Source organism: Mesoplodon densirostris, chromosome 19 (genome assembly GCF_025265405.1).
Source record: "Mesoplodon densirostris isolate mMesDen1 chromosome 19, mMesDen1 primary haplotype, whole genome shotgun sequence".
Classification (NCBI taxonomy): domain Eukaryota; kingdom Metazoa; phylum Chordata; class Mammalia; order Artiodactyla; family Ziphiidae; genus Mesoplodon; species Mesoplodon densirostris.
Genome location: NC_082679.1, coordinates 13777454 through 13788614, shown reverse-complemented (window position 1 = coordinate 13788614; position 11161 = coordinate 13777454). Strand labels below are relative to the sequence as shown.

Below are 11161 nucleotides of genomic sequence, written 5' to 3'. Positions count from 1 at the left end.
TAAACTCCTTCCTCTGCCACTTCTTCACTGTTTGATCTTGTGTCAGTGCTTTAACCTCAATTTGCCCATTTGCCCATCTGTAAATAGGGAATATTAATAGTATTAACCTCATAGGGTCCTTGAAAGGAATTACTAAGTTAATAAATATTCATAACAGGACGTGGCATATAGGAGACACTAAATTAATGCTTGGGGACTTCCCCGGTGGTCCAGTGGTTAGGACTCCGTGCTTTCACTGCCGTGGCGCTGGGCTCCATCCTTGGTCGGGGGAACTAAGATCCCACAAGTCTCCCACAAGCCGCACAGCGCGGCCAAAAAAAAAAGGAAAATAATACCTTGTAAAAAATGCTTGGTCTCTTGCCCTCATTCTAAACATAAATCCAGGACGTTGGTTTATTTTTTATTTTTTTGGCCACGCCACGCGGCTTGTGGGATCTTTGTTCCCCCACAGGGGATTGAACCCGGGCCACTGCAGTGAAAGCCCTAACCACTGGACCGCCAGGGATTCTCCAGGAGGTTGGGATTACATATGGAAAAGAGAACTCAGAGCTTAGAGAAGTGAGGCAGTTGGCCCAAGACTGGGTAGCAGCAGAACCCTAGCCAGACTCCAGCACCGGAACCTACTATGCTGTGCGGTGAGTGGGGGCCAGGCAGGGGAAATGCCGCCCTCAAGCCTGGAGCAGGCAGGAAGACCGTCTGTGGCCTTTCACGTGACTTGCTACCAGCCCTGGCCTGCCCACTGCCACTCTGAATGGTCATCACCTGCATGGCTCCCATGCCCATTGGTCATATCTCTATCCCCAACTTTCAGCACAAGTGTGGTCCTTGGAGCCCCCAGGATCATCATGTTAACCCCCTTTCTGCCTCGCCTCTCTCTCCAATAAGGACACCGGGTTCTTTATATTTCTTTATTGTTCGTGGGGCGAAGACAAGGCATGAGTAAAGCTGTGTCATAAAGTTATGAAGAGGGAGACTGGCCAAGAAGACAGCGAGGGGGACCATCTTCACTAATCCTCCCTCTCTGTGAATGAGGAAGCGCAGGCATGAGACGGGACAACGCTAGACCCTGGGCCAGGACCTGGGACGAAGGGCCTCTCAGAGCTTGGAGAAGGTGATGGTCTTCAGTTCCTTCTTCTCCATTAAGGCCTGGAGAGACTTAACGACGTCCTCTGTCTGCAGCATGCTCATGTTCCAGGATTTCTGGATAAAGACGGCGGCGGGGAATGGAAAAGATACGGGAAGATTTTAATTGGACCAATGAAAAATGGGAGATAGCAGTGCACCAATCAGAGGACAAGGCCTGCAAGGGGCCGCTGTGCCCTGATTGGTTGCTCTGGGATCAGAGAAGGGATGCGATTGGTCGGACGGAGAGTCGCACCATGAAGTTGAGGCTGTCTGTCACCGAATGGTCGCGGGAATAGAGCAGGTTGATCTTGGTGCTCTGCACCGCCACGGGGCTCTTGCTGGAAATCTCGGCTGCCAGGGCGAAGGCCGCATCAAGCATGACCTCCTTGTCTGGGAAGACCCGGCTGAGGATGAAAGGCATGTGGAGTCAGCGGTCTGAGAAGAGCTCTCCTCTCCCTCTCATGGATGAAGAAGTGGCCAATCACAGTAGAAAACGGAAGATACCACAGTGAAATGGACCAATCAGAGCAGGGCAGTAGACTCCAGACCACCCAGAGAGAGGAGGCCACTTGGAATCCATGAGTTAAGGTACACGGGGATCCAGAGAGCCCCACCCAGGTCTGGCTGCCCCTGAGCTCTTATCCAGCACAGGCCTCAGCCCCTACCTGACCAGCCCACTGTCAAGGGCCTCGTCAGCCATCATCTTGCGGGCAGTGAAGGCCAGCTCGTTGACCAGGCTGCAAGAGGGCAGAGCGTGTCGGGGGTGGCAGTCATCCCAGGTCTAGATGTCCTGCCGTCCCCTTCCCCAGGCTCCTCTCACCCACCTCTGGTTTCCGATGACTCTGGGCAGTCGCTGCAGGGTTCCCACATCCGCTGCCAAACCTAGGTCCACCTCCTGGGGGGAGCAATCCTGTCCGTGCTTGGTTTCTGCCCACTACTGTCCCCCATGCAACCTCAGTGCCAATGAAATTCTGCATTTACTGCAGAGGTCCCACCCCACCCCCACCTCAGAGACTCCCATTCCAAACACCCCGTTTCATTCCCATCCACATACTTTTGCCCATGTAGGTTCCTTCGGTCTAGAATACAGCCCACCTTCCAATTCCTCTGCCCTCCCAATTCTTTGAGGTCAGCTGCATCTATCTCCAGAAGGAAGCCTGGCTCATCCCTGCCCTGCCCCCCTCCATCCATGAGCTCCATCGTGCCTCCCGCCCCCTCCAGCACTGATGCCAGCAGCGCCCCCAGCCTCAACCCCTCCCTGACAACTTTACTCACTCCTGACCTCACACTGACTGCATGACCTACCCATGACTTCCTCCCTGGCCAAGTGTTACTGTTCTTTCTTTCTTTTTTTTTGCTCCTGTGGCACGTGGGATCTTAGTTCCCTGACCAGGGATCAAACAGGCGCCCCCTGCCTTGGAAGCGTGGAGTCTTAACCATTGGAACACCAGGGAAGTCCCAAGGGTTAATTTTTTTTTTTTTTTTTTTTTTTTTTTTTGCGGTACGCGCGCCTCTCACTGCTGTGACCTCTCCCGTTGCGGAGCACAGGCTCCGGACACGTACGCTCAGCGGCCATGGCTCACGGGCCCAGCCGCTCTGCGGCATGTGGGATCTTCCCGGACCGGGGCACGAACCCATGTCCCCCGCATCGGCTCTCAACCACTGCGCCACCAGGGAAGCCCCCAAGGGTTACTTTTTAAGGTTCACTTCTAACTAACTCTTCCATGAAGCCATCTAGACTCACTCTTACCCCCTTAGCTTGCTCCCTTCCTGCTCTACCCCTGCTCTGACCTGTCTCTGCCACTCATTTCCCAGCTCTAAGCAGGGCCCAAGGAAGCAGAAGCTCGGGAGGATGGCTCACCTTCACCTGGAAGGAAGCGTCCTGGGTACAGTACCGGATGTCACAGGCGGTGATAAGATCCACTCCTGGGAAGTAGAGGCCAAGGACACTAAACAACCACAGGACTGCTCCACCCCCACCCCCAGACTGTGGGGTTGCACCTTGGGCCAAAGTCTAACTAGCAACAGATCTGGGTGGGTGGCTGCAGACTCACCTGCACCAATGCAGGCCCCATGGATGGCACCAATCACCGGCTTAGGGCACTGGAAGGGGACAGGAGGGGCAGGGTCAAGGCTGGTCCAGGAGCGGCAGGCAGGGGGGATGCCCTGCTAGCCTCCCAGAGTCACCTTCTCGATGACGCTGAAGGTCTCTTGGTATCTGCTGAGGAGGCTATGGAGGTGCCAGCTGATGCGGGCCACGTCGTCTCCTGCGGGCTGAAGGAGGCCTGAAGCCATGTCCACGAAGTCGATACCTGGTGGGGAGATCTGGGGAGGCTTACCTAGCCGCCCAGGCCCAACCCATTGCCCTGGCTAGAGTTCAGAGGCCACGCAAACCACCACAGTGGAAACAGCAGCTCACACAGGAGGGACTGCCTTTGGGGTGTGAAGTCAAGGCAAGCTAACGTATATCGAGTCTTTGCTCACTTCAGCCTCACAAGGACCCTCTGAGGTGGGTCCTATTACTACCTCCATTTTCCTGGGGGAGAAACTGAGGCACGGGGAGTTTAAATCACATGCCCAAGGTCACACTGGCTTGTGAACAGTGGAACTGCGATTTCAAACCCAGAACTATGCAGCTGGCTCCAGGGGCCATGCTTTTCACTGTGATGCCAGATGGCCTGGAGGTCAAGGTTTTGGGCACGAGCAACTGCGTCAAAGGTGGTAATGTTTCCTGAGACAGGAAGCTCGGAAATGGAGAAATTTTTGTGGCTCCAACTTTAAGACGATCCCAAGTCTGACCTTTCCTCCACTGACCTGCCTCCACAGTCTGTTCCCCACAAGCGGCCAGAGGGCACTTGTGATCACCTCAGGGCCCTCTCTTCTCCCCGACGCCCCCCATCCCTCTTACTTAGAATGAAATGCCAGGTCTTTTGCCAAGACCTTACCAGCCCTGCACAAGCATCATTTCCAACCTATGCCACTGGGCACACAGCCTCCATCAGCCGTCCCAACAACACATTCGCTTCCCAGGGCCTCTGTGCCTGCCCCTCCCTCTGCCCAGAACAGCCCTTCCCCAGCGATCAGGCCACAGTTCAAAGGTCACCTCCTCAGAGAGGCCCCCTCTGGCCACGTGGCTAAATAGCAGCCTGTCACCCTTCACCTCCTTTCTTGGCCATGTCTCCCGCACTGCCTTCTTGTTAGCACATAATTGTATGCTTATCTCGTTTAGTGCCTGTCTCCCTTTCTAGGATGTGAGCTCCATGAGCGGAGGAGTTTGTCTTCCCCGCCTCCCCACCCCCAAGGAGTTTGGCTTTTTGCCCACCACTGTATCCCCAGTGCCTACCAGGGCCTAGTACGCAGCAGGTGCTCAATAAGTGAACAATACAGACAACAATCTCTGCCCCCATGGAACTGCCCTTCTATGGGAAACAAACAGGTAAGAAGATACATTTTGTCAGGTGGCAACAAGTACTAAAAGAAAATTAAAGGAGGGAAGTAGAATGGAGTGTGTGTGTGTGCGTGCATGCACATGCACAGTGAGGGCTCTTGCAGTATTAATTAGGGTGGTCAGGGACCCTCTTAACTGAAAAAGCAACATATGAATAAAGATCTGAAGGACCACAGGGAGGGAGCTGTAGGGATATCTGGGATAAGAGAGTTCTACATGTCAGGAACAGCCAGTGCAAAGGCCCTGCGGTAGGAATGCCCCCAGTGTCTGTGTGAGGACCACTGAGGCCAGCGTAGTGGAGTGAGCAAGGGGGAGATTAGGAAGAGCCAGCGTCAGAGAGGTGACAGAGGCAGACTCTGTGGGGCCTTGTGGGCCAAGAGGAGGACTTTGGCTTTGACTCTGAGTGAGGTGGAGCTACAGGGTGGTTCTGAGCAGAATTTTCTTCTTCCCGAGGTGAACCACTCTCATCCTTTTGCCTGTCCTCTGAACAACGCTATTTGACAAACCTGAAAAATCACTCCCACCTTCAGCCACACCCCTGACTCTCTGAGGCTCTGTTGCCTGCACAGCTTATTTAAATGAACGAGAACAGAGGAGTGTTGACTCAGGGCAGAGCTGAATTTGTGCAAGTTAAATATGGGTAAGACAGAGCTCCTCTGTGTGACCCTGGCCAGGTCACTCCATCCTTTGGGTCTTGGGTTTCTGCTCTGTAAGATGAGCCTAAAATCCTCCTGAGAGCTGATGGGGCTGCAAGGATTCAAGCGACAGAGCCCAGAGGCGCTTTGAGCAATGCCTGGCACGTAATGGCATCACAAGTTACTATTATTATATACTCCGCCTCAGCTGAGGCCAGAACCGCCTGCATCAGCCTGCAGGCATCTGCCAGCTTCCCACTAGGCCTGCACAGCTTGTAGGACTCAGTGGGAGCCACGCTTACCCCCAGAACAAGCCCAGCTTGGCACCTGGCCACACCTCCTCCTGCTGGTTTTGCTGGTTTATCCACCCTACCTGGATCTGCAGACGCGGGTGTCTGCAACCCCTTGGAATAAAGGGCCCCAGACCACGGTACAAGGTGTCCCCCTCCAGAGTCAGAAGTCATTCCGGAGAGGTCCCCTATCTCGTTCCCTGGGAACCTCTAAATGTTTCAGATCTCCTTCATCATCACAATTAAGTTATTTATAATCATCAATAATAACAGCTACGGGGACTTCCCTGGTGGCACAGTGGTTAAGAACCTGCCTGCCAATGCAGGGGATACGGGTTCGAGCCCTGGTCCGGGAAGATTCCCACATGCCGCAGAGCAACTAAGCCCATGTGCCATAACTACTGAGCCTGCGCTCTAGAGCCTGCGAGCCGCAACTACCGAGTCTGCGTGCCACAACTACTGAAGCCCGCGCGCCTAGAGCCCGTTCTCTGCAACAAGAGAAGCCACCGCAACGAGAAGCCCGCGCATCTCAATGAAGAGTAGCCCCCGCTCGTCGCAACTAGAGAAAGCCAGCGCGCAGCAACGAAGACCCAACGCAGCCAAAAATAAATAAATTTATTTTGAAAAAAAATAATAGCAGCTACATTAATAAAAGTTCCACATGAATTAATGTTCTGTGCCTATCAACTCGTTTCATCCTCACGGCAACCTGATGAGGTGGGGGCTCATAGCATCTCCCTTTTCTTCAGATGGGACCACAGAGAGGTGAAGGTATGTGCAGCTGGCAGGGGTGGGAGGTGGCGGGCTCCTCCGGCTCGGCATACTTTGAACCAGTCTGTCAGACACCTGGGCCATAGTCACTTAGCCGTGAAGAGCAAGGATTCTGCAGCAAGGCAGCCCATGTTCAAAAATCCCAGCAGTGAGAACTGGGCAAGTTTCTTCCTCTCTCTGAGTCTCAGTTTCCTCACCTATCAAATGGGGATGGGGACTGAGCCTGTCTCATGGGGTCATGGTGAGAATTAATACGTGTAAGGTGCTCAGAGACACTCCGCAAATGTAAATAAGTGTGGGCTAGTTCTTTTTTTTTAAATTAGTAGTTTCATTCTATCATTGAAACTGTTAATTAAGTTGGGTTTCTTCTTTCTGGCCTTCAGATCGAAAATGGGACGAGATGGCCACAATCAGCTGTGAGCTGAAAGATGAGGACCCCAGGCCTGGAACGGCTGGCTACACATGAACCCTCATCCTGCACTCCATGAGGGAAAGGGCTCAGAAACAGGGGCTGCTTACTTTTCTTTCTTTTTTTTTTTTTTTTTTTTGCTGTATGTGGGCCTCTCACTGTTGTGGCCTCTCCCGTTGCGGAGCACAGGCTCCGGACACGCAGGCTCAGTGGCCATGGCTCATGGGCCCAGCCGCCCCGCAGCATGTGGGATCTTCCCGGACCGGGGCACGAACCCGTGTCCCCTGCATCGGCAGGCAGACTCTCAACCACTGCGCCACCAGGGAAGCCCGGGGCTGCTTTCTGTTTTGAGGTCCGCGGCACCCAGGAAGGGGGCTGGCACTGGAATGTTGAATGGATGAACAAAGGAATGAAGGAGAACAGAGAGAGTTGTAGAAAGAAAACAACGGACACGACATGCGGAGATGTTAACAGACGAAACAGAAATACATGGTCTGAGCAGGATGAACCATCATTACAGACTAGAGTGTCTGATGTCTCTGTGATGCCACTGCTTGGAACTGACCCAGCTCAGGGCAGGGGGCACTGGTCTGGAGCCGCCCTGGCTTCTGCTGACTCATTGGTTTCTTCCCAGGCCCCTGATTCTTGAAGGAGGCTCCTGAGCGCCTCGAGGGCGTTTAAGACGTCCACTGTTGTGTTATTCTTGAATAAAGCAGGAGAGCTTTTGGAAGCCCAGCCAGGGCAGTGCTCCTTCACAGAGATTCAGGGCTAGCCTGGTGACTGAAGGCCTAAGGTTTGGAATTCTCCTCTTGAAGAAGTGCTGTTGGGGTAGCTGGGATGCCCCGGTAATGGTTCCTGCCACTTCATTCACAGCAGCGCACCTTCTACCTGGGTACTGTGAATTTTGCTGACACAAAGGGTGTCCTCTACCTGGTGTTGGACAGACCCTTGGAACTTCACATCTTTCCTGCCTTAACCTGTGTGAGCAGCTGTCAACCTCCTGGGGTGGGGAGAGGGGACTGCCTAGAAATTTGGGGGCCAACATCATTTAGGTGGCCTTTACTTGGTCTTATCAAGAGGATTCCAATAAAATATTTTAAAGCAAATTAAAAAAAAAAAAGAAAGAAAGACATTGTTTACTGTCTGTCTTCCCCACTGAATTGGGAACTCCATGAGGGCAGGGCCTGGGGCTGCCTCAGTCACCACTGGGACTCCAGCACTAGGCTGGGCCCTGTGCAGAAATCAGTGTATGTGACTCGCCACTTCTGGTATGGACCCTCCTACAGGTGCCAACTATGTGCCCTTGTTGGACAAGATCCAATTACCTGAAGGCACCAGGCAGACGCTGGAAAAAGTGACTGGCCGAGTTACCTGTTTTTAAAAAAGTTAACCTGAGGGCAGGTTGAAGTTGTACTTGAAGAACCAAAGGACAAACAGAGCCCAGGGTGACCTCAGCTGATAGAAAGTGAGGGGGGGAAATTCCAGAAAGCAGAGATCCAGAGAGGGGAGCCCCAGGTTCTGTGTATAAGCTCTGCCCAAATCTCTTGTTGACTCATGAAGCAGGCAGACAGCCCAGCAAAGAGATTTAAACACTGACTCCAACTTAGCTGCTAAAACAGGAAGCTCAACACTCTGGAATTTTGTAATAGGATCCTGAATTTCCACATCATTTTCTCCCATAGTCCAATATCCAGGATACAATCTAACCTTACTCCGAAAACAAAGAAACAGGAAAATGAGACCCATTTTTTTTTCAAGAGAAAAGATAAGAAACAGAGATTGACGCCAAGGCGACCCAGATGTTGGAATTAGGAGACAAGGATTTTAAAATAGCCATTGTAACTACGGTCAGTGATGCAAAGAAAAATATGGTTGTGGGACATCCCTGGTGGTCCAGTGGTTAAGAATCTGCCTTTCAATGCAGGGGACGCACGTTTGATCCCTGGTTGGGGAACTAAGATCCCACATGCCGAGGGGCAACTAAACCCACACGCCACAACTACTGAGCACACGGGCCACAAGTAAAGAGAAGCCCGCACGCGGCAATGAAGATCCCGAGTGAGCAACTAAGAACCGATGCAGCCAAAGATAAACAAATAAATATTGAAACTTTAGCAGAGAAATGGAAAATATAAAAAAGAACCAAGTGGAAATTTGAGAACTGCAAACTACAAGTATACCTCATTTTACTGCGCTTCACAGATACTGTTTTTTCTTTTGATTTTTTGGCTGCACCACACAGCATGTGGGATCTTAGTTCCCTGACCAGGTATCGAACACATGCCCCGTGCATCCCTGCATTGGAAGCAGGGAATCTTAACCACTGAACCACCAGGGAAGTCCCACAGATACTGTGTTTCTTACACATTGAAGGTTTCTGGCAACCTTGCATTGTCAAATGGTTAGCACTTCTTAGCAATAAATTATCTTTTAATTAAGGTATGTACTTTCTTTTTTAGACATAATGCTACTGCACACTTAATAGACTACAATATAGTGTAAATGTAACTTTTATATGCACTGGGAAACCAAAAAGTTCGTGTGACTTGCTTTATTGCTATATTCGCTTTATTGTGGTAGTCTAGAACTGAACCCACAATATCTCTGAGGTATGCCTGTATCTGAAATTTTAAAAAATCATTGGATGGGCTTAACAGCAGAACAGAAGTGACAAAGGAGTTGATGAATCTGGTCAATGGAAATTATCCAACCTGAAGAAAAGACCTGTGGGACAATCAAAAGATCTAACAGACATGTAACTGGAAATCAGTTCATGTGGGCTGAGTAATTAATTGCATGAAAGCATGCAATTTTTTTTTTTTTGGCTGCGCCACTCGCAGCTTGCAGGATCTTAGTTCCCCGACCAGGGATTGAACCCGGGCCCCTGCAGTGAAAGTGCTGAGTCCTAACCACTGGACTGCCAGGGAATTCCCAGAAAGTGTGTAATTATTACAACACGCTTTACTGACATAAAAAAAAAACAGATTCTGGGTGATTAAAGACCTTGATCAAGGCCACAGGTTCAGGATGAAAACCCTGACTTTAGAGCCGATGATCCTGTCATGTTCTGTTGGACTAATTTCTTTTCTTTTGTTTTTGCTGCACCGTGCGGCATATAGGGTCCTAGTTCCCCAACCAGGGATGAACCCATGCCTCCTGGAGTGGAAGCGCGGAGTCTTAACCACTGGACCGCCAGGGAAGCCCCATGGACTAATTTCTGTATTTGAAAATGATCAAAGTGGAAGTTAGAAGCTGCTTAAAACACTAATTATGAAGCATTACTCTATTCCCAGGAGCAGGGGAGACTGGCAGGGGTGGGTGTGGCGAGCCCCTGGTACCTGAAGTGAACATTTTTCCTGCGCCAGAGATCACCACAGCACGACAGTCAGCATCTTCTGCAATCTTGTTGAAGCACACCACCATCTCGCTGTGGGGGAAAGGGGGGAAGGGCCGTGTCTGGCGTGGGAATCCCCTGCCCTCAGGCCCACCCCTGCCCAGTCCCTTAGCCCCCGCCTCCTCCTGCAGGCAGGCCTCCAGAATCTGCAGGCCGGACCTCCAGAAGGCCTTGTTCATGGCGTTTCTCTTCTCCGGCCGGTTTAGCTGCACATGCAGGATGTGTTTCTGGACAGATGTCACCCGAAGGGACTCATAGCTGTGGCCTGGGGCTTCCTTGGGGGCTGCTTTGGAGGCCTCATCTTGTGCAAAGGAACTCATGGGATGAAGGTTAAGGCTGAGACCCAGGTTGGTGCGGGCTGTCAATCCTGGGGAGATGAAGGAAGGAAGAGCCATTGATGACCCCAGATTGGGGGCACAGCACCTTCAAGAGCAGAGGGCACACATCTCAGTGACACTAGATTGGGGAACACAGGCCTGTTAGAGGCCTTGGTTTAGGGAAATACAGACTTTAAGATTAGGGTGCACTTATCAGTGGCCTCAGTATGAGGACCACTTCAGACCCGTGATCGTGCTACTGACTCCAGGTTGGGAACACTGAGCCGTCAGGGACCCGAGTGTAAGACACAGGCCGTTTGGATGGGGGCACATGGACCCCTGAGTTTAATAAGGGGCTCCGACCTTGCGAGACCCGGGACAGGCCTCCCCGTCCGACTGTCGCTATGACAGCACGAAAGCTCAACGGACTCCCAAAGGTCAAGAGGTGACTCACGCCAGGTCAGCAAGCTGCGGAGCCTCCGAGAAGCCGGTATCACCGCCGCCATTGCTACTGATTCGCTGGAGTAAACCGACAGGAGGAAGCTAAGGGGGCGGGCACAAAAGGCCGCCATGTTTGGTGAGGGCATCGAGGCCACAGCCTGACGCCAGTGACGGTCCTCTTCTCGCCATCTTTACCAAGGGCAACCGGAAACAGCCTTCTAGGTTCGCCGGCCATTAGAGTGATTCGGTCATGGAACCTTTGGACCAGTAGAAACCCGGACTAAGAAAATGGTTCATACTGCTCTTGGACATTATGTACAGAATTCACCAC

The 11161-nt window shown here is 52.0% G+C and overlaps 1 protein-coding gene across 1 annotated transcript; it reads right to left on the bottom strand.

Moving 5' to 3' along the window:
* Positions 1 to 911: 911 nt before the first annotated feature.
* ECH1 (enoyl-CoA hydratase 1) lies at positions 912 to 10907 on the bottom strand. The gene is made up of 10 exons (XM_060083893.1): positions 10844 to 10907; positions 10232 to 10439; positions 10017 to 10105; positions 3313 to 3437; positions 3180 to 3228; positions 2987 to 3051; positions 1950 to 2020; positions 1791 to 1862; positions 1379 to 1529; positions 912 to 1200 (listed from the first exon to the last, which is right to left on the bottom strand). The coding sequence occupies exons 1-10, from the start codon at positions 10893 to 10895 to the stop codon at positions 1096 to 1098; spliced, it is 987 nt and encodes a 328-aa protein (XP_059939876.1). The 5' UTR covers positions 10896 to 10907; the 3' UTR covers positions 912 to 1095.
* Positions 10908 to 11161: the final 254 nt, after the last annotated feature.

Coding starts and splice junctions, on each gene's coding strand:
- ECH1 (XM_060083893.1), bottom strand. CDS start 10,895: ATGGCGGCGGTGATACCGGCTTCTCGGAGGCTCCGCAGCTTGCTGACC. Junction 3,229..3,312: donor CCTTCAGCGTCATCGAGAAG/GTGACTCTGGGA, acceptor GTCCCCTTCCAG/TGCCCTAAGCCGGTGATTGG. Junction 1,863..1,949: donor AGAGTCATCGGAAACCAGAG/GTGGGTGAGAGG, acceptor GCCCTCTTGCAG/CCTGGTCAACGAGCTGGCCT.